The sequence below is a fragment of the Cydia pomonella genome, chromosome 6, assembly GCF_033807575.1.
Source record: "Cydia pomonella isolate Wapato2018A chromosome 6, ilCydPomo1, whole genome shotgun sequence".
NCBI classification, from domain to species: Eukaryota; Metazoa; Arthropoda; class Insecta; order Lepidoptera; family Tortricidae; genus Cydia; species Cydia pomonella.
In genome coordinates this window covers 13,476,908-13,501,045 of record NC_084708.1, presented here as the reverse complement: position 1 = coordinate 13,501,045, position 24,138 = coordinate 13,476,908, and the positions used below count along the sequence as shown (strand labels likewise).

At 37.7% G+C, this 24,138-nt stretch overlaps 2 protein-coding genes across 3 annotated transcripts; one reads left to right on the top strand and one right to left on the bottom strand.

Annotated features, from left to right (window-relative positions):
- The first annotated feature begins 4,803 nt into the window (after positions 1-4,803).
- On the top strand, positions 4,804-21,926 carry LOC133519008 (circumsporozoite protein-like). Of its 2 annotated transcripts, none has more exons than XM_061852850.1 (4): positions 4,804-4,996; positions 9,758-9,913; positions 13,216-13,324; positions 15,317-15,502. In XM_061852850.1, the coding sequence occupies exons 1-4, from the start codon at positions 4,942-4,944 to the stop codon at positions 15,321-15,323; spliced, it is 327 nt and encodes a 108-aa protein (XP_061708834.1). In that variant the 5' UTR covers positions 4,804-4,941; the 3' UTR covers positions 15,324-15,502. The 2 variants fall into 2 exon arrangements, with proteins under 2 accessions (XP_061708834.1, XP_061708833.1); XM_061852849.1 differs by lacking the exon at positions 15,317-15,502 and adding an exon at positions 20,991-21,926 and having other exon boundaries at positions 4,847-4,996.
- LOC133519007 (uncharacterized) lies at positions 21,915-23,926 on the bottom strand. The gene is made up of 2 exons (XM_061852848.1): positions 23,444-23,926; positions 21,915-22,757 (listed from the first exon to the last, which is right to left on the bottom strand). Exons 1-2 carry the CDS (start codon positions 23,481-23,483, stop codon positions 22,180-22,182), a joined length of 618 nt encoding a protein of 205 aa, XP_061708832.1. The 5' UTR covers positions 23,484-23,926; the 3' UTR covers positions 21,915-22,179.
- Positions 23,927-24,138: the final 212 nt, after the last annotated feature.

Here is a 24,138-nt window from a genome sequence, read left to right as displayed (position 1 = left end):
ATTCCTTACAATACTGGCGAACCCACCTACCCCCAAGAACCCCATGGTAGAGTCTGGTATCAATTTAATGTTAGCGCTGTTTTATGTAGGTATATAGTAAATAAACTTCACGATTCTCTCTAAGAAGATACTTTAGCACAGACTGGTACGTTTTTATTAAGTTTTGTGCTCCGCGTCACAATCCTGCAAGATTAAACCTCAGCGAACCAACCGCGAAAATTTAAAATTAGTTATTTGTATTTCTTTCACTCTTCCATGAGTGAAACTTCCGCACAGACTCTAACCTCTTGTGTACCACGGTCCTAATACTAGAACTAATTAATTGGAATTTAAATAATTCTTAAATGGAACTGCAGAATTGCTTTTGTTTTGTTTATTTCAATTTTAAAACAACAAATTCAATTTTATTTTATATACATGTAGTTTGGCCCAGGACTGTCTCATTTCAAACATAGACAGAGAGAATCATACTGTCTTCGTCTTACGATAGTACTAGCACTCATGGATGAGTATAGTTTTCTTTGTTCGTACTTATACTTAATTGACTGACCAATAGTATTTGGCTGATTATAGAGTCTGTGCGGAAAGAGAAGAGTCGTGAAAGGTATGGGGCCCAATACATCCACGACTCTTCTCTTTCCGCACAGACTAATAATATTGACTCAAATTTGACTGCCAGTTTATCTTGTATGGTGGACCGCTAGAGGATATTCGAGCGATAAAGAGGCAAACAGGCTGCGTAGACAAGATGCCAATCATTAACGCTCCGTAGCGAACGAAACGCAACTGGCTGTGTTGCACGAATATGGAAGAGTGATAGAGAGAGATAACTACGCTATGATACGGAGCGTGAACGATTGGCATCTTGTCTACGCAGCCAGACAAACTAACGAAAGAAATGGTTCACAGCACCACGGCAGGCCTTCAGAATTTCAGATTTCTTAAAAATTTAGTTGAAGTTTACGAATAGCACGCTAGATGGCGCTGTTCTTTGTAGTAAAAAGCCTGAATCACGCTATCAAGACTTTTCTTCGTATAATAATGACCCTGGACTTGTAGGTAAGTCCATCGTAGAAGAAAACTAGTGCGAGTCGCAGTCGGACCTGCCCACCGAGGGTTCCGTACGGACGGTAGTAGATCTTAATTTCAACTCAATACCTCCAGCATTCCCGAGATAAATGGTCTTGACAGACAGATGGACCGACGGACAACAAAGTGTGAGCGTTTTTAGGGTTCCGTTTTTTCCTTTTCAGGTACGTAACGGAACCCTAAAAACCGATCACTGGAAGTTAGTGCATACTATCTATTAATAAAATAAAACCGGCCAAGAGCATGTCGGGCCACGCTCAGTGTAGGGTTCCGTAGTTACTCTTCCGTCACAATAAGCTAAACTGGAGCTTAAAGTATAGTAAATTGTTAACCAAGGGATGAAACGGTACATTTCACCCGAGTTAAACAAATAGGCAAATTTGCATAATCAGTACCTAATTAAAGTAAGTATTTTTACTATGAAAGGAAAACTTTTTGCGATAATTCAAAAACAGCTAAACTGATCATGTCCGCTATAGTTTTCATTTAATGTCTTTCTTAAGCTCTACTTCCACGATTTTTTTCATATTTTTTGGACCTATGGTTCAAAAGTTAGAGGGGGGGGACACAATTTTTTTTTCTTTCGGAGCGATTATCTCCGAATATATTCACTTTATCAAAAAATGTTTATTGAAAACCCCTATTAGTTTTGAAAGACCTTTCCAACGATACCCCACACTCTAGGGTTGAAACGAAAAAAAAAATTCACCCCCACTTTACATGTAGGGGAGGTACCCTAAAAAAAATATTTTTTTTAGATTTTATTGTACGACTTTGTCGGCTTTATTGATTTATATATCCATGCCAAATTTCAGCTTTCTAGCACTAACGACCACGGAGCAAAGCCTCGGACAGACAGACAGACAGACAGACAGACAGACAGACGGACATGGCGAAACTATAAGGGTTCCTAGTTGACTACGGAACCCTAAAAAAAGAAAAGATGTTAAAATTATAATATAATATTCTTACCTAAAAACTTTATTTCAGAAACATTCTCCTGATAAAAAAAATCATAAACTTATAATAAAAATATTCGTGTTAGTCGTCATCAACTCACAGACGTGACATCACACACTAAATGTACCTACCTAGTTAATAACGTATCTAATAAATGTGTATTAAAACAAAAACCTACTGTGTACTATAAAACTAATCTGTGACTTCCCGCGCTATTAACTTATGCAGTTTAGCTATATTACATGTCCATATCATTTGTTATCTGTATCTTTATTTACCTTAATAATTATGGAAGGTAGAGGTAAGGAATAGAATCTCACCACCGGTACCAAAAATGACCGTCAAAAAACCTTAAATAGGTGGCGCTACAATACTCATACTCATACTCATACTCATTTATTGGTAAAATATACAATTTTACATGTCAGCAATAAAATACACAGTTGAAATTAAATTAAATTAAATTAAAAATATTTACTTGATCTACTTTCGATTAAAATAAAAGGATACAAATACAAATAAATAAAAATGACAAGTTAAAATTATTAAGTTATTCGGATAAATTAAAATCATACTTTAATATTATTTAAGCTACATTATGTTATTACATTTAAAATTAAGAAATTCATTAATGTCATAAAAAGCTTGGACAGTTATATAGTATAGTAATATATAGAATAGGACAGTTATATAGTATAGTAATATATAGTATAGTAATATATAGAATATCTGAAAAAAAAAAACAAGTCACAGTGCACTTCACTCCGTCAATAACGCCTAGGTTCTTAGATACTCTAGCGCTACTCTGGAGAGATTTGGAACTATAATTTATAGCTGAGAGTTGGACACTTTTGCAACAGTTCTGCCCATGGAGATTATATTCCTTGCCTCCACCTTCCATATTAATAATAAATTAAAAGTGGCAACCGACCATGGCAAAGTTATTAAGTACGTAGGTATTTACCTACCAACAATAAAAATCTATAAACCAACTGTAAACTTAGCAAATAATTTGTGATAATTCATTTGACTAATGTTTCAGTATTTCATAGTACCTACCAATAACTTACGTTGGTAAAACAATGGGACATACATTTTAAAATAGCTCTTAGGTACGCAACTAGATAATTAGTCTTAGTCATTTTTTTTTAAAATTTAGGTAAATATACGCTTTTATGTATTTGAATCATTTTTCGGGTTTCACGCTTACTTGTAGATATTTGGCTTAGGCTTAGCTACTTATTATCTAACATTATCGCAATTTGCAAAACTTTGCAGTTCCGTAGTACTTTTAGCTAGTCAATCTATATTCCCTTGCGATTCAGTTGAGAGTTGAGTTTATTTACCTATTTAACCTTAGTTACACAAAAATAACTTACGGTATAAAATGCGGACTTTATCCACAAGGCATTGGGTTGATTGATACATGATACGTGCAAGTAGGGTGACCATTATTTTACGGGTTGTCCCGTATTTCAGGCAACAATTTTCCCGTAATTTGGCGAAACCAATACGATATTCAATGGCGTTGAATTATTGTTATGAATTTAAGCTTCAAGGCGTAAACTACAAGACTCGAGTCGCGACTGCTGAGTCTAGAAGCCTCGAACCTTAAAGCCTCGACCGTATAAGCCTCAAATTAATAAGTTCGTGTTGCTGCTTACGATCACAGAAACCTCGAGTCTTTAGGCCTCAAGCCTTAAAGCCTCCTAAGCTTTGAAGGTTTAAGTCTATAAGGTTTGGAGCATTTAAGTCTTAAAAGCTTCTAAAAAATTTGATCATTCTATGACATATTTGATAGTTATACAGGGTGCCCGTGAGGGACCCGAGCGATTTTAACAGCGTAATCCTGAGGTCATTAGAATTAAAAAATATTATATTAATTTTTGTGAAATAGGGGAAAAAAGAAAAAATATATTTGGACTTTATCGCATTTTCGTTTGTAAAATATCAGTTAGAGAGGATAAACACAAGCGTTCACCGATGTGTGCGAGAAAATAAATATTGTTCGGATACGTATTTTTATCATTCAACGCCATTGAATCATAAAATTACGGAACAATGTACTGCCCGTATTGGGTTGGCCAAATTACAGGAATATGGAAAACTCGTGTCTGAAATACGGGATAACCCGTAAAATACTGGACGTGTGGTCACCCTATTCCCAATAGTCCGAGGCTGAAATGATGCCTTTCACCCAAGTTAAACAGTCTACGTATAATTTCGAATACGAGGAAAGTAAAATACATGTCTTAAAAAAAACACGATTAAGTAAGTACTTTTATAGTATTTTTTGAGGGTACTATTCATTAACAATTTAGTTAAAAGTATTGTTATTTATGTGATGGGGAGTTAAATATCTGAATGGGAATTGTACAACAAATCCATTTAAAACCTAATTTTAATTGGTTATCGTTGTCGTTTTATTCCTACCCTATATGTGGCTTTCTATAGAGAAGGGTCCTTATGCACATGAGCATGCCCTTCTCTGATGGAAAGCTACATTCACATATGTGAATTAACCATGATTTACATCAAGGATGCACAAGCGTTGAACCATTAGGTATCAAAAGAAAGTATTCTTACAAGACGACCCGCTGCGCTGTACCTAATTATAATACACAGTAACCTAGTAGGCACGAAGTGGGTTTATAGGCACGCACTCTAAAAATCACAGCCGTCTCGTCTCCATCAAGCTTTAATGCTACCTATTCAATTTTACGATAGCTTTTCGCCGGTGACCGTTACTGTAAGTAGCGGGTGTGCCGAGCATGATGCGCTTCCAAAGCTTTGGACTGAGTTATATCGAGGTAGCTATATAAAAGTGAGGCAGCGGAGCGCCCGGCAGTTCCTCCACAGAATCTGTCCGAGTCCGACGTATCAACCTTCACCATGCAGCGACTAACCTTGTTTTTACTCTCGGCGGTGTTGGCTGTCGCTCTTGCAGGTTAGTGCCCTTTCGTTTAGTTTTTGCCGCCGTTCGATGCGGCTGTCACTTGTTTTTTTTGGATTGGTAACATCCGATCCGTTCGAGTTTAGTTTTAAGCAACTTGTCCTTATTTGCCAAACAATAGGTACCGACCAGGTACCGACGATTACGCGGGAACTCGTGTGAATGTCGTTGATTTTGAAACTTTTGGAAACGTCGGATCATTTCTGGCGGCAGAACGTTAGGCATGAACTTATGGATGACTCACTCCTCGTAGATCTTCATTATCAGATCAAAGTCCTAAAGACAATGGTAAGAATTTTTCGAAATTATAGGTAGTAGTCTAGTAGTGCGAAGGTTTGAGCACCCAATTATTTATTTTACGTTGGTGTTGGTATATATCGAGTAACTTAATAATTGTTTTTTTTACAAGGGGACAAAGTTGTTGTTTAACCCCCTGATACCCGAACAAGCTGAAATGCCGAAAGATGCCAAAATTGAACCACGAGCGTAATGAGTGGTTCGAAAAGTGGAATCTTGAGCATTGCGATGGCTTCAAGGCACTATTAGGGTAAATCAAATTTTGCTATTGAGTGAAACACAACCTTTTTTACTACATATACGAGAGGTAATAAATAATAAAACATTATGAATTCAATCCAAATGAACGCTATTAAATATGTATCATTATTCATTCAAAATCATCATTTAAAAGTTAAATCTACCAGCCAACATGAGGATGAAACTTGACACTTGGGTTTGACGACCGGTTTGGCCTAGTGGGTAGCGACCCTGCCTACGAAGCTGATGGTCCCGGGTTCAAATCCTGGTAAGGGCATTTATTCGTGTGATGAGCATGGATATTTGTTCCTGAGTCATGGGTGTTTTCTATGTATTTATTTAATCGTATGGCATGCATAAAGAAGGCAATCAGAGTATAGCCTTGAGGTCGCTAAGCCAGGTAACCAACTCAGGCGTGACTGACTCCAGATCTTCAGCTGGTCCAGAATACGAGTGAAGGGGACAGCGTTGGAAAATATGGTCAGTGGTCTGCTCTTCCTCGCCGCACTCGCAGAGAGGAGAATCTTTCCAACCCCATTTATATGTTAGGGAATTACAACGGCCATGCCCAGTTCTCAGCCTATTTAAGCGACACCAAAGTTTGCGGGGGAGGTCAAACCCTTTTGGTTTTTTTGTTGGGTCGGTGACATGGGTGGTGTGCCCTGTTGTAGCAGCAGACCACTCCGTTTTCCACCGATCTGAGATAGAGAAGTTGTTCAGAGTCTGAGCTGCAGAACAGGGTGGATTTCGGGATTTTAGTCGCTGGGGAGGTGGACGGCAGAATTCATCATGAACTGGCAGCGCGGGATTCTTGACGATTTTCTCAGTTTCCCTCTTCAGAGCCCGTAGTCGTCGGAGATGAGGTGGAGCTATGTGACTTAATGCCGGTAGCCAGTGGGCGGGTGTGGATCGAATGGTACCAGATATGTAGCGCATAGCCTCATATCTGGTACCATTCCACCATTCTGGTACCATTGTTTAAGTATTTATACATACATATTTATATATTATATATATCGTTGTCTAAGTACCCTCAACACGAGCCTTATTGAGCTTACTGTGGGACTTAGTCAATTTGTGTAATATTTATTTAGGTATTATTTATTTTATTTTTAAACTAAAATTTTGCATCAACTTTGCCACTCTTCAAAATAAATTAAATGCAACTTTCTCATCAATTGACATGGACCTACTAGGTAATTTATGCAGAAATATTTACACAGAAACAGAGTTCAAAAACTCTATAGGATTAAAATAACTTTCTTAAAGTCACCTTTTTCTCATTTATTGTTATCTCATGAAGAACCGTCGCTGACTGTACCACTTTGATGAATTCAGGCTGTCGCCTCGTCGCCTGTATCTTGCCGATAAATATTTAAAAGGGGCTTACTATTGTGGTTACGCAGTTTTATTTCATTGAGTAAAAAACGAAAACGCTTAACAAGCAGAACGACAATCCGAAAGCTCACAAAGCGCTTCACTACAGTCGGACCAATACAAGTTTGCCTCCGATCACGCAAAGTTGATAGCTATCCCGAGGTCATATTATACAAGGATTTATAGAAAATCAAGAGATTTGTGAATATATAGGATCGAGGCACTCGCAAGGTTGAGATCATCTCAGTACGTAATTCATCTTTTATGTTTGTTTGAAGCGGCGACCTCACTCGATCGTGACTAACTTTATTCTTGATGATCAACAAATCGGTTGTTGAATTTCTATATCCATATGATTACATATATACATTGGTTTAATTAGAGACCCTTTAAGATTCGTTACGCGGAATTAACCAGGGATTTGTCAAGGTTATTATAGGTATATAATATTTATTTACTTAATCTTTGTGGCACCTTACAAGATAATACAAACGCCATACTTAATGTATGGAGGTAGGTAAAAGAGCAGTCGAATCGCCTGATGGTAGGCGATTACCACGGCCCATGGACTCCCGCCACACCAGCGGTTGTAAGAGCGTTGCCGGCTTTTAAAATGGAAGGACGCTCTTTTCTTGAAGGTTTGAAGGCCGCATCGGCCCGGAAATACCGCAGGCGATAGATAGTTCATTCCACAATTTAGCTGTGCGAGGCAGGAAGTTTCTGGAGAAACGCACAGTTGAGGACTGCCAACCATCTAAGTGGGGAAGATGGAAATGTATGGAGATGTACTAGTAGATGGCTTACCTACCTTGTTGAGATTAATATATAAAACAAAAATGCACAGTGGCTCATACCTACACCTACTTATACCGATCAACATGTCACCAGAATGTAGATCTAACCAGGATGTTTAAAAGAAAAAATAATGAACCAAAAGACCAGAATTGAAATGCCCCCTTTTAACTAACAGTACCCGTAACGTACTTTCTTAAGAACGACGTTGAACGACAACGGCATACTGCACTCGGAGCGCAGTGAAACAATGCATGTACTGTTACTACCGGCGTGCATTCCTGGCAGTAGAACCAACAATACCTGCGTACTGTGCGCGTGCTTACTAGTAAGTTACTACACGTCGACATGACCCAGCTCAACACAAAAACAATATGAACACCAACAACCCGACAGTACATAAACTGAAAAACAAAAACTGACTGACTTCACAAAACAGTTTTCATTTCATCAAAAGTCGATTCCAAGGGGACTTCCCTGTTCCTGAACTGTTACACTTGTAACACTTACTATGAAAAACACCCAATACACTATTCCTAACGCGTCGAATGATGATTTCTATTATCTCTAAATGAGAGTTCTTTCAAGTCGCTTTTGGATGGACTTAAAAAGAATTCAAAAAATGTGTCTTCCTGTCTTTATTTTGTGCATGTGACATACCTATATTAATCTGCTAAATTTCCAGAAAACGTTTACAAACATTTTACGTGACCGTTCCTTCATATACAAAGGTGGTGGAAGAGGAACTGTCATTGGGATCATCGTTTTTATTATTTTATTTTATTAAAACTTTATTGCACAATAAAAATAAGTACAAATGGCGGACTTAATGCCTTAAGGCATTCTCTACCAGTCAACCATAGGGCAAAACAGAAATTCTCGAATGTGGGTACAGTGAGAAAAATAATTTCATAAAACCCTGACGAAGCCTGGGTTGCGGATATGAACTTATCATTATTTTATTAATGCTTGATTTTGATTAAATAAAACAAATGTTATTTCATATAAAATTACAACTATAAGTAATTTTGAAAAACTATTTACTATTTCGACTCATTTTTCATCATTCGACGCGATAAAGATGGGCTTAGCTGTGCCTCACGAATTTATCAGGACCCCATTGCCAGATCCTGACATAACGACAAATGGAACCACCTGTAAGGCATATCGTTTAAAAAAACCGGGCAAGTGCGAGTCGGACTCGCACACGAAGGGTTCCGTACCATTATTTATAAAAACGGCAAAAAAAATATGTTTGTTGTATGGGAGCCCCCTTAAATATTTATTTTATTCTGTTTTTAGTATTCGTTATTATAGCGGCAACAGAAATACATCATCTGTGAAAATTTCAACTGTCTAGCTATCACGGTTCATGAGATACAGCCTGGTGACAGACGGACGGACGGACGTATAGCGAAGTCTCAGTAATAGGGTCCCGTTTGACCCGTTGGGTACGGAACCCTAAAAATTATGAAAGCTTTGTCTAGCCGCAAATTGAGAACTGCTCCATTTTGAAACTCTTTTTGGATGAATTAAGAGTCCGGAGCAAGGAGCTTATTGGTTCTCCATAAAAAGTGCGGTCATTTTAGAACAACTAGCTAGATTGCTCTGAAACTTTGTAATTACAAGAAGATAAGGTTTATCTATGCCTGTAATTAGTTTATTTAGCTTCAGATACCATAGTCAAACAAAATACAGCGACTTTAAGTTTTTCATACAAATCTTGTGTTTGCTCTATTTCGTTTGTTTTATACGCTGGAGCTATATAAACTAATTATAGGCATAGATATACCTCATATCATTATATGTGTAAAGTTTCATTACAATCCAATACGTAGTTTCAAAATGAGAACGAAATTCGTTTTGTTTGGGATGGTGAAATTCGGACGAGCTTGCTGCTGACAAAACAGAGACTTGTCATACGCTTCGCTCCACAATTTAAACCACTGTCTGCCAAAATTGTTATAGATATATGTAGACAATGGCTTAGATTAAATTGTACTATTGTAGTCGATACAATCCCGTAATTACTATTGTTATACATTCCAGAGGGCCAGTACTACGTGCCACGCGCGTACTACACGATTGACTCTACAGGGCATGCGTCGGCGCCCGTGCCTCTGCAGCGCCTGCGTCGGTCCTTCTACCCCTATCCCGGCCCTGGATCTGATGCTAATGCCAACGCTAACGCCAACGCATGGGGAGGTAAGTACTCAGTAACTGATGCTTTACGACCACCTATCACTCTACTATTTCGCAGATATACCTATTATGTTAAAATAGCATTAAAAAACTCCCTACCCTGCCCTGTCCTGTTTTAGCAATGTTTAACTAGTGCAAAAGCAAGGGAGACATGTACAGTCAGCATCAAAAGTAACGGATCAAATAACGCTTCATAAGTAACTACCATTCTGTAACAGCTTAACAAAAAGTGATGTTTTAAATATAGAACAACTAAGACTGTAAAAGATGTGCTATTGAATGTGAATTTTAGAAATTTATCTATATTTGGAAAAGTTACCTCGGATGTCAGATACTTTTGGCGCGTTGTTTCATCCGCTACTATTGATGCTGACTGTGCTGTGTTCAATAGGTATTAGACACCTAACTGATGCTGTAGGGTTGTTGGCACAATGGCTGCTCAAAGGCTAATATACGTACCTACTTAGTAGTTAAAAGCGTTTTTTTTTTCATTTGGGGTTGGGTCAAAGTTTTTAAACATATTATTAAATACTTGTACTCGTAGTTTAATAGTTCTCTAATAATGAATATACATAGTTATTTATTTAGGTACTTTATAGTTCAGTCTTAAAAATGAAATTTTCCCTATAAAAAAGATTGCCGTAAAATTTTTATTAACTCAACTCATTGAGTTGTTCAACTTTATTGAATCCGGAACTAATCACCGCTAAAACGCGATGGGTGATTCAATCATGATGACTGAGAATCATGACATCGCAATAACATTCATTCTGACCGGTCGAGGAAATCCTTGATGGTTCGAAGCTAATCTTAACCACGACTTTCCAATTAATTAAAATGTCGTTAATTATGTACAGTCAGCATCAAAAGTAGCGGATCAAACAAGGTTTCAAAAGTATCTACCATTCTGAAACAGCTTAACAAAATGTGGTGGTTCTATATGTAGAACAATTAAGACGGTAAAAGATATACTTTCGCATGTAAATTTTAGAGATTTATCAATATTTGGAAAATTTATCCGGAATATCAGATACTTTTGGCGCGCTGTTTTATCCGCTACCATTGATGCTGACTGTACCACCTACAGCGTTAGTAAGATACTAATATTTTCTTAACTGGTGGTAATGGCATTACCACCACCTAATAGTATTATTAGGTACCTGTAGTCTTACCACAACTGACTTAGCAGTGTCAAGTGTATATTCGCTAACGTCTGCGTAGCTTACTTTCTAGGATGATGATGATGAGGATGTGTGGTCTTTATCTCAATAGTACTGATATGCGAGTACGAGCGAGATGCATAGAAAGTAAGTTATGCACACGCTAGCGGATATATCAGTGTCAAACTGGTGGTAGCCGTACTGTTGAAAAATATAAAACGTGCCTCGTGAGGTCTAAATTTAAGGACTAAATTCAAGGAGCTTCAAAACTTTAATAATGGGTAACGCTACAACTCTTTTTGTAGGTAAGGGATCGTACCAAAATTGAGAATTTTAACTGATTTATTAAGAAACATTAGTATATTGGTTCATAAGAACGTTATTCTCATTAGATTTTGCAAGTACAGTGTTTTGATCATCACGTGCCTGCTCTAAATAAATACCACTAACATAACTGTTTGAAGTATACTCGTCTTGCCTTAAACAACGGAACACGTCCAAACGGAATGGAAACGGAGTGGTAATTGATATGCATAAAATGAGTTCTTAAGTACTACGCAAGTAGAGCATCATCGACGTGCGAGGCAAACACCATATTCTAATCGCTTTTCGAGTATCTACTTGCGATCCTCCGTCTCAGGCAAACCAGTATAAGTGTGATCTTGAGCCCGAATGGAATATGCGCGATTGTAGGGTACAGTTTATTTTACTACTACTTACTAATTCTCGAGTCTGCGATCGCAACACGGCCTAGGTGCATCGCCGCTGGCGCCGCCGCCGTTCGAATAACGGTCTTCAATCACCCAACACCCGCCAATGCGCAAATAGAAAAAAAAAAACGATCAATGAAGTCATTAACTACTTTCTTAAAAAAGTGTCAGCTACTTGAAGATCAATCATCCGTGACAGAACGCGAGGAACCTGGTCTTCAGTAGACCCACAAAGTAGGTATACTAACTTTAATGGAATTCGTGACTCAATAAGTTTGTCAATAAGTTTATAATTGCTCCATTCGTGGTATAGGACAGTAAAGGTGGGTTCAGTGAACTAACAGTGCCTATAGAGATTTGCGGCAGGTGAATGGTTCATCACACCAAATAGGTACGTAATAGTATTTTATACAATTATGATATAATAGAGAGCTTTTCAGTCGAGTACCGTGTTTAGGCAGCGAAGCTTGCAGAGTTGCCTAAGTAAGGTACGAGGTTGAAAAGCTATATTATATCAATATTGTATACAATACTTTTTCTATGAGTCATCTAAAATAATATTTTTTTCATCTCATCTAGTATAAAACCTAAATAATGAATGAAAATATTGGAAAATATCTCAATAGACAAAAATGTAGTACAACAGACATAACTTGATATGTTCATGAAATATATTTATGTCTTTTCTACGGGAGCGCGGCGGCGCGTGATTGGTCAAATTCTTTATAATTGACTGCGTATCGTAATGAATATTATAGTTGAGTTGGGTTGGGAGCTCATACGTGAAAAGTACGCAATTATAGTTTGGTATACGAAATCTTAATTCAACCATTACAGTAGACGAGTAGAAAAATATATTTTGCTTATATCAATTTAAGGGACATGGCTACTAAGGTATGATACAAATACTCAGTAACGGTTATACCAAATGTGCAATGTGCCCCTTTTTCTGGGGGACAATAAACCACTAAACTACTTGGATATTCGAGATATATTTTTATCACTTGTCACTATGCCCGTCACTTTCGCGCTTACATACTTGTTAGAACATGACAGGCGTGGTGACAAATGATAAAGAGCCGGCCATCTTAGCCCTACAGTAAATAATGGACTTCCAACCTTCTGGCTACCGACACTTAGGCTGGATGGATTTAGTAAAAGCTTCGTGGTTTTGGAGATAATCGAGCTACTCTTTTTTTAGGCCTTTTTTTAGGATCTTAAACGTGTCTTAATCATTCTTTGAATCGGGCCGTAGGTTCTTTTTGCAATCAAACCTCTACCTGTTTTATTGCAGTTACCTTAGCTCAGGATACCTACTTAAATACTTAAAATACATTGTCTCCACACAAAAGTCACAACATTAAATGCCCCACACTCGTTTAAGAGCACTGAACAAATTATTGGGAAGTAAAGGATGGTGTCGTTGTGTTTTCAGGTGGCACCGCTAACGCGAACGCGAACGCTAACGCCGGCGGGCGCTTCCCCGGTAGTGCTGGCGGCAGCTGGGGCGTGCCCGGAGCATACGGAGCTGCGAAGCCGATGGGGTAAGTAGCTGAGTCTCATTATCTCATCAGAGTTGGGAATACAAACCGGTAAAATAATGTATATCTAGAAATTACCGATAAATCGGTAATCTCTCATAAGGTGAGATGAGACATGAGACGGCGGTGAGGTAAGACGAACAACGTGACGAGAAGAACTTTGTGGAATCGTCATAACATTTGCTTTGCCCTGAGCAAAATGTTCTTCTGACCCCTCTCACCTTATTAGATATTTACCGGTTGAACTCCCTTGTACCAGAGGTACCTTCTGTAGGTTCTAAAAGTAATTTGTGTCATCCCAGTTATAACGATGAAAGGCAACTACAATTTTAGTACACACGAGGACAAAACAAAAGTAAAGTACGAGTATCAACATGGTAATAGCCACGGCATACCTGTCACATTGATAGGTCGAATGAGTCCCCAGTTATTGTCTAGGCGATTTTATTAAAAATGTGCCCTGTTGATGACTAAACGATGACACAAAAAATCTTTCGCTATTTACGTAGGCCAAGGCGTGGAAATTTTGAACATGTATAATTTAGTACTGTGGCTACTGGGGTCCAAATTAAAAAAAAAAATTTGACTTTAGACTATTGTAGAGCACGCATCTTAGATCATAAAAAGGTCCTAGCCCGCCGCGACCATAAGTATACAAGGTGAGCCCGAATAATACATTAAAATAATGAGAAAACCAAATTATGAGTTACTCGTAGTAAATACCTATTCAAAGGAATGATACTTCGTCATAACCGAACTTTTTGGAAAAGCCCAGAAGTCTTTTTCATATCGAGAATTAGCACAGAGAGATAGTACAAAAAATAAGGAACAAATGTTGCCAAGAAAATCTATATCTGAAATAATCCTTCCTTGAAGAACATTCTAACGGAACGGCAGGGAGCGGGTATTTTGTATACAATTTTAGTTTGAATGCCTAATTTTTATCTGCGTTTCTGATTTGTAAATTCTGTAACACAAAAATTGTAACTAGTTTAGAAGATCGCTGAATGCATTTTATTTTCATCTTCTCGGTTTACACCATTTTTCCTAGGTACTATTAAAAATTGTTCCTTAGAAAAACTTTTTCTATCTGTTATTGTATTGCATACATTTATTTTTAATTTTCGCAGTCTGTATAAGGTTACGGGGGGTTATATTACCTCTCGCATCGAATGATGGTCCCTATGTAGTAAATAGTTCCTTCACGTCAGTTTTAGCCGATGGGCTTAATTTAAAAAAATTGAAGAAATACTTATGTTTAATCATATTTTTATTACTTAAATGTTACATTTCTAAGTAAACTTGCAAAAATGTTTACAAACATTTTACAACTACGCCATATAAAAACTGTCATAGGGACCATCATTCGACGCGAGAGGTATAGGATATTTAAGACTTAGGTGACAGTGACGTCATCAACTTATGTATAGCCAGTTATTGTCAATGTCATAAGGATAATAATTCATCGCGCGACTATAGTGAGTTTTCCAATAGCATTGTAGCTGTTATGCGTGGTGGTGTAGAATCGATGTCAAGATATTTTTACAGATTGTTAGCGTCCGAGTTATGACTTTGCCAATAATACTCGTACCTACGTACTAACAGTCTCATCCCATTGGTTTACAAACGGTCACGAATAGTCAAACTCATCATAAGGTTAGGATTAGTCAACTGGATCGAAATTCTTTTCGTTGTCTTGTTTTGTACCACTCTGTTACTTGTTGAGTTGTAGATTACATTTACCATGAGAAAAATTAAAACTAAATTTAATCTCGTACAAAAGGCTACACTCCGTCACATAATTTGGGGTCAAAAAACAAGACAACGAATAGAATTTCGACCCAACTAACTGTGCCCATGACATCATTAAGATTGCTACCTAAATTTGAAGTCTTGTCTTGCTAGCTACCATCCTGCAATCGATAAGAACTGAACATTAATCATCGTCATGAAAAGAGCATCAATCAGTGACTAATTTGCCCTTTTTGTCCCTAGGGCCTAGCGGGCGAGCGACATAACTAACTCCGGTGTGGGCCATCCTGAACTTTTCCACCAGCTGCACGCGCCGCGCGCCGCCGCGCGCCGCCGCCCGGCGCCCCGCGGCCTACCGTGCAGCTGCCGGAAGACCGTTTTATTGTATCTAAGTTGTTACTAATAAAAAATGCATTTTGAAATCTTTAATTACTTCGCTTTCTTTCTTGGATATCGTAAACTCGCCGACCGCCATACATTAATTGCTGAAAACAATTTAAAAAACCGGTCTCGAGCATGTCGGGCCATGAGTGTAGGGTTGCGTGTTCTGTAGTTCCGGAGTTAAAAGTCAAAATAGACTTTTTGCAGAAACTCAAAAACGGCTTAACCGATCCGGTTCGCTATAGTTTTCCTTGAAAGTCTGAGTTTCAGTTTCACGATTTAGTTTTTTCATACTTTTTTTACCCATGGTTCAGCAGTTATTACCAAAAATACTATGTTTATCAAAAAATGGTTCTTGAAGACTCATATTAGTTTTGAAACGACACCCCACACTATAGGGTCGAAGCGAAGAAAAAAAATCATCCCCACGTTTCGTGTATCCCCCACCTTAAAAAATATTATCTACTTTTTATTTTACGACATAGTCAGCGTACCTAGTTTGGCCGTAATTGTTAATTCTAATTAACCATTAACCAATTGCACTAACCATTAATTTAACAATTAGTCAATTGCATTAAGCATTAATTGAATTAAGGTTAATTAGAATTAAATTTTTGATATGCTAATTAGAATTAAATTAATTACAATTACTCTCAATTGCATTAACGTCTAATGGAATAAAATAATTTCGTAAATAATTAATGTTACTATTACTTGAAAGCATATTAATACAAGCTTCAGTGAATTATAAGATCGTGATGTTTTAAAATCAGACTCAACAAAATGACCCTGAACCCTGGCAGTACCTAGTGGAGCTCAGATTTGGAGCAACATCGACACACGCGATTTGGTCATGCGACTCATCTTAATGAGCGCTTGGGAGAGCAGTACCCAAGATAGAGCTGATGCTGAACCCTGGAAGTACCTAGTAGAACTCAGTGTTGGTGAAACATAGGCATACGCTAACGCTGTTTTGGTTATCCGATACGTCTTGATAAGCAATTGGGAGAGCAGTACCCAAGATAGAGCTGATGTATGACGCATGCCGTGCATCAGGCTCGCAAGCCGCAGTTTGCCGACCCCGTCATTAGGCACTTGATTAAGACTAAGAGCCAACATGATTTTTGGCTCACGCGGCAATCCAAGGAACAACTGATGTAGACTGTAGCCTATTACCTAAGTAAGAACTTATTTCCAAAGTAGGTAAGTCAAGTCCTTTTCATTTCGCTAGATTGCATAATTTAAAGTTTTTCTTGTATTACGCTGCTGTTGTAGGTTTGCAGTGGCTTGTTAATAATGCTGATGACACTAATCGAACCAATATCAGAACATTGGCTTGGTAACTAAACAAACACTGTACAACAAACATTATTATTGTCCCAAGAAAAATCTTGCTAGCGTGATTTACGGTTTCTACTACACGGAATTACCTACATCTTACATCACATAGCTCTTTCAATTCCTATACTAAACAAGACCAATAAGTGCGACTTATGGCCCCATATCAAAATGTACGTACTGAACTAACTATACATAACGGATTTTAGCAATAACCTCATTGCGCAAAACTAATAAATTGATGGCACACTAAGGTGAGTAATCACGTAATAATGGAGGTTCAAAAAAAAATAAACAAAAAATAATCATGTTGCCGGTTTTTTATTACAATTTCTTGTAGTGTAGGAAATACTTCTAAATAATTGTCGACCTTGGTAGATTTGGATAAAATCATACTACAGCACAGGGCTGTAGCATAGAGAAATAAGAAGTAACTAGTAAGCATAGAGTGCGTGAGCCATACCAAAAGCCAAACCACCACCACCAAAGCGCTTATTATTTTCGTAATCGATATCTATATTTGCGGCATTAATAAAGTAGGTATGCATTTTATAGATTTTGTTTTGTTACTTTATTAATTTTATTACATTGCCCAATGTAAGATATTGGAACATTTTTGTGTGCCTATTTATAGTCAGCACGAATGAAATTGGCACTTTCTAGTAGTCACTTTATGTCAGAAATTTTGCAAAATTGAACACTATTAAGTTTAAAACAAAGTTTAAAAGTCATGTGGGAAATGTACTTCTTTAAGCTAAGGATATATATATATTATATAAATGCACGTGTCCTGACTGATTGACTTATCAGAGCAGAGCCGAAACTACAAATGCTAGAAAGTTCAAATTTACACACTAGGTTGCATTTATAAAGTGTACAAGAGCTAAGAAGCGATCTTGAGAAATTCAACCCCTAAGGGGGTTAAAATGGGATGAAAGGTTGTATGGGGTTCAAGTTTTATTATAAGCTAGGAATTCGAAACTTCGTAAAAAGATATATTTTAAAAATACAAGAAAATATATTTCAGCGTTTTTGCAAATTCATCCCCTAAGGTGGTGAAAAGGCGGTTGAAAGTTTGTATGGAGATCAAAAAAATTTTTGAGTGCGGGTCTTAAAACTCTGTACATGGGTATATTATTAAAGCACAAGAGAAGTAATTTTAGCGTTTTCAAAAACTCATCCCCTAACAAGCTTAAAAAGGCTTTACAAATTCTTCTTATAAAGACATAATATAAGATAACAAAATAACACTAACTGAACGTTATTAAAAATATAACCTCTAACGGGGTTAAAAGGGGATGAAAGTTTGTCTTGGAGCTCAAATTTTATAGTAAGTTAGGAACTTGAACGTAAAAAGGTATTATAATAAAGGGGAAAAAACTAATTTCAGAGTTTTTTAAATCATCCCCTAAAAGGGTTAAAATGGGGTTGAAGGTTTGTATTAGCTTCAAATTTTATTTTAAGCGAGGAACTTGAAACTTCGTAAACGGGTATTATATAAAAAAAGAGAAGAAAACTAATTTCAGCGTTTTTGAAAATTCATCTTTTGAGGTGGTGAAAAAGGGGTTGAAAGTTTGTATGGAGATCAAAAGGTTTTACGAGTGCGTAACTTGAAACTTTTTATATTTGCATATTGTTAGAATACAAGAAAAGTAATTACAGCGTTTTTAAAAAATCATCCTCTAACTGGGTAAAAAAGGGGTTGAAACTTTGAATCCATTACAAATGCTTTGAAACTTCTAAGATAATACCCGATTACAAAAAAATAAAAGATTTCAACAGTTTTGGAAATTCAACCCCTGAGGGGGTAAAAAGTAGATGAAAGTTTGAATGGGGTTCAAGTTTTATTTTAAGCTAGGGATTTAAAAGAGTGTTTGTTCATCTTATTCTAAATCAACTGCTATTGTTTGCTGCATTAATTGAAATATGTTCATGTTAAATTACAGCAACCAATTTCAAAATCCAATTGACTTAAAACCTCAGAAAATTTGCAAAAAAGAAAAGTAATTTCAACATTGCTTGGATATGAAAATTATAGGTACCTACTAAAGATCAAGAGAAGATTCCACACGGACGAAGTCGCGGGCAACTGCTAGTATATATATATATATGTTCTAATGTGTCTAAATTGGGTAAATTTGTGTCCGACGAAAACAATTGAGAAAGTTGGGGTAGGCAAACATCACAGGTCAAACATTTTGCAGTTTTTCTCAAACAAGACCGTAACCTGCGTCCAAACCTCGGAATAAAGGTAAACAAAGTTTGTTCACGATAGACTCGTTACTTGTAACAAGGGTCATTCTCTGAGAATATATCTGCGGTTGCGTTGCGTCTAAGGCAGTGTCTTACCTGAGCGAATAATTCGCGAACGCGAAGCGGCGCGGGTGAGTTCAATCCTTTGATACCTATGGAAGTGTCCTACGTGGGCGATCTTCGAATGCCGTTGGGCCGCCGCGCCGCGCCGCGTCGCATTCGCGAGTCATCGCCCACGTAAGTCGCGCTGTAATTGCCACGACTCTTTTCATACCTTTTTGTATGAGTCGCAGCAATTAGACTGCAGACGTCTTTTTTACAAATATATTTAATTTGTGTTTAAAAGTTGTCCAGTGGTGGTATTTTTTTTTTCATTATAAGTATTTATGCTTTTCATTTTGTCTAGTTATCACAGCTTTAAGCTTTAATTTATGATTGAATATATTATGATTGAATTTGCGAAACTATAAGAGTTCCTTGGTCAATTATCATCTTTCTAGCGTTATCTCACCATCTTTTCTCACTGAGCACCTTGCCATCTTGGCAACCTAATCCCAGGGTGCTTAGAAATAAAAACCCGAGACAGTGCGTTTTCCATTTTTCCTTTATTTCTAGGCATTGTGGCATCGTTTGCAGATATTTCTAATCCCAGGTACTGTAACAAAGTATTTGCCAAAAGCCCTGCCTATGAAGCCGATGGTCCCGGGTTCAAATCCTGGTAAGGGCATTTATTCGTGTGATGAGCATGGATATTTGTTCCTGAGTCATGGGTGTTTTCTATGTATTTAAGTATTTATAAATATTTATACATTATATATATCGCTGTCTAAGACCCTCAACACAAGCCTTATTGAGCTTACTGTGGGACTTAGTCAATTTGTGTAATAATGTCCTATAATATTTATTTATTTATTTATTTATTTATTTATTAGGTTTTACGAAAGACACTGCCAACCGACCTTCCAGCCCCCTAGGGTAACTAGGTCATAGAGACATAAGAAGTAAGCATAGAGTGCAAGCAACGAGTAGCGGAGTTATTAGTACCGCTACTTGATACTAGATGTTTCGGGGTAGACGAAAATTGTATTTCTATACATTTTATAGCTAATATTACAAGGAGATGGAGTTGAAATTAGAGTTTCGGTTAATCCGGTTATAATATTAGCCGAAAATTGTTGAGCATTAGACTGTTCATTCGTCGCAACATCTTTTCTCAAGCAGCAATACTCATACTGATAATTCCGCTACTCGATGCTAGATGTAGACTACGAAAATAATAAGCGTACCAAAACTGATGTATGGAGTGAGCACTCTATATTTAGTTACTTCTTATTTCTCTATGACTAGGCTTTACTGGCATTCCTTGGTCACTACGAAACCTTTATTAATGTATACTAGCCTAAGTTACTAATACGTCGACTACGAACATCTATGTCGACTACGAAAATAATAAGCGTATATACCAAAACTGATGTATGGAGTGAGCACTCTATATTTAGTTACTTCTTATTTCTCTATGACTAGGCTTTACTGGCGTTCCTTGGTCACTACGAAACCTTTAATAATGTCTTCTTCCTCGCGTTGTCCCGGCATTTGCCACGGCTCATGTGAGCCTGGGGTCCGCTTGACAACTAATCCCAAGATTTGGCGTAGGCACTAGTTTTTACGAAAGCGACTGCCATCAGACCTTCCAACCCAGAGGATAAACTAGGCCTTGTTGGGATTAGTCCGGTTTCCTCACGATGTTTTCCTTCACCGAAAAGCGACTGGTAAATATCAAATGATATTTCGTACATAAGTTCCGAAAAACTCATTGGTACGAGCCGGGGTTTGAACCCGCGACCTCCGGATTGCAAGTCGCACGCTCTTACCGCTAGGCCACCAGCGCTTCCCCCTTTAATAATGTATACTAGCCTAAGTTACTAATAGAGTATAATTTCAACAGCCCCGGGATGACTCGACGTATGTTCGGTGCAGTGAACGGCGCCAACTCGGTCTCTGCCAGCTCCTCCGTGGATGTCGACGGGGAAGGGAACGGCTCTTATGACGTGTCCTCTTCTGTTGGTTACTAAACCGAATCAACCACGAACCGCGAGTGATGGTTGAGCTTTCATCCGTCGTGTTTTAACTAGTATATATTATGAAAATAAAGACGAGAGTGACGCAAGATACGATAGACGGTAAAAGTGCCTCCATCAAATCCGACTGTATCTACCCTATAGGGCTGACTGCAGCTTCAATTCCTTAAGTTAATCAGGTCAGGTGCCGTTCAGCCCTATAATGTGGATGCTTGTATTTACAACGACAAATGCCTTCAGAATTGTTTCTCTGCCTTAATTCTAATAATTTAGTTATAATTAATCCTATGAATTAATACGCAAGAAGTCCACTCTTGACATCATTTACTATTTCGTACATACCTAAATAAAATGGGCTACGTGTAGCTAAAGTAACCTGCTTACGGTCCTATTGCGAATATACTTTTTGGTTCCTAATCAAAAAATAATTTAATGTGTGAACTTGTGTAAGTAGATTATTATATTAATTAGTTAGATTATTAGTGTCAATGTAATTGTGTAAGGAACCATGAAAAATCTAATTTAACATCGAACAATTGAATTAATATCTCAAAATTTATATGCGAGTACACGCACATACAAACTATTACAAACGCAATAATGCGTGTTAATTAAAATTAATTGCAACATTACGAGTATGTGATATGGTTAACATTCTACAACTGTGTGAATTTGTATTAGGTACTGTTGTAGCGTTTAGTAATATCTTATTTTAAGTAACTTTCATGTGATATAGTTTAATTGAATATAGAGGTACATTGTTCAGGATGGGTACCAAAATAATAAATGCATTTTATGTTTCATTACTTATTTATTATTTTATTAATTATCGACCTAAATTTGTAAATCATTCTCCGAATATGCTTTGCTTAATACTGCAGAGAGCCTCTTATAAATTTATTACTTAATACCCGTAAAATTATGCTGTTATTTTTATGCCTGGTAGTTAACAATAGAAATTTGGTAATCTGATGCCAACAATGCTCGAAGGAAATTTGGAATAATAATTAATTAAAGTCTTATCAATGGTTTCCTACAAGCTTGGCAATTGAAACTTCACTTATGGGGTAATTCGAGCCTGTACTGCGGCTTGTTATACTGGTAACCGCCCTCAGCGGGTTCCGCCGGAGCCGGCGCCGGCGCCGGCGGCGCTATCGGCACGTGCGGGGGAGTCACTATCACAGCATCATCAGTTATGGCCACATCGCGACCTGCCGCGAAGTTCCGAGGGTATTGCTGGGCCGGGTACTGGGGCGGTACTTGGTTGAATTGAGGCTGCAAATGGTTGAACTGAGGTTGCGCCTGGTTGAATTGCGGCTGCGGTTGGTGGTATAGATTGTACGATTGGTAGCCAGGCGCGCTGTACTGCTGGTAGTCGTAGTTATTGAATGAAGGGGAACCGTACTGCGTGGGCAGCTCCATCCGACCGAACATGTTTCCTAGGAACGGGAACTTGTTCGTGAGGTGATTCCAGAAGCCGGTGCCGCCGACCTGGTTGCTGCCTTGCCCGCTGCCCCAGAATAGCCGTTGCGAAGGTTGGGCGAGGAAGTTAGGGTTAACTTCAACCGCGAACGGATCGTTCGGTCCGATGTTGTAGGGCGCGTTTGGCTGCGCGTAGTACCCTACGGCACTTCCTAAAACACAAATATTTAACACTGTCATAGGTACCTAATTGTAGATTAGGCTTTTTGGCTAACATGAAAATATATTCTAAAATAAGTATATTTATAGTGATACTTTTAAGAGGTAGGTTTTTAGTGTGATTTATGTACTGCTATTAATTATATTTGAAATTCAAAAGAGTATAGGTACTGCAAGAAACCTGATACTTGAAAGTTGTCTACGATTCTTAGAATTGTTCGTAAGCTTCGAGCAATGTCGTATTCGCGAGATATTTAAAGTTACTCCTTACTATGTATTAGGATAAACAACTAATGATTTAAGATTACAAAAATTTTAGGTTGCACAAGTATTGAACCTAGTTTATTAGTGACGAAATGAAAGTCTCATTCCATTTTAGCGAAAATTTTGCACAAAGTTGCTTTTAAAAGTATTGGGGATAGGGATAGTATTTTATTACTATGGTGATAAGAGTATTACAATTATAATAAAACAAGGGTTGTAGGTCATTAGCACCCGTTTTTAACATAGGTACGACATTGCTCTGTACGAGTATCTAAGCATATAAAATTTCACTGCGTAGGTATGTATCCATTGTTGACCATCATATATTTTTAACTGAACTATTGAAAGGTTTTTCTTCAAACTAAATCCATTACAATCACTTTACGCATCACTCTTAAAAGTTCACATCACGTACCAACAACACAACACAGCAGGAGTGCAAGGGGCGCATTCATTTTGGCACGAGTATCGGCGTCGACTGCATGTTATTGTTGCCTCTTCTTGTATTTATACCCCCTCTATTCCCCAAAAGAGGACCTTGAGGTTCATTGTAGCCCAATATTGATAGTGTGAGGTAATGGTGGCTCACCCAGCGGACAATAGGCGCGACAACTAGGTGACTCGTGCGATGCACAGGCCGTGCCGAATCTGCATGTCGTATGCTAAACTCCTAAGTTTTCCTTGGAATGAGTCGTGTAATTATGGCATATGCTGAAGGCAGAATACATAATCAGCTCGTGAAAGCGGAGAGAAAACGCACCAGACTTGTAAGATTTGCAAGAGGATTGCGTAGTGCTTATGTACAGTACATATTCCCGGTTGCAACCATGCAAACCAATATACCTTACATACATTGCATAGAAGGAGTACATTATTCATATTGACATGATTATGCCATAGCTAATTCTGTGTATCCTATTCTTATACCTACTTACTTACAGTATGTAGGTAAGGGAATTTTATTTGTTTTCGTTCCTGAACAGATTTATTAATTTCAATAATAAAATATTTAAAAAAATCATACGGAGATGAATAAGTATTTGTTTTTCCGTATTTTTTTAGGGCTCCTGATCACCGAAATGTTAGTTCTAAATAAAGTTGTGCTTATTT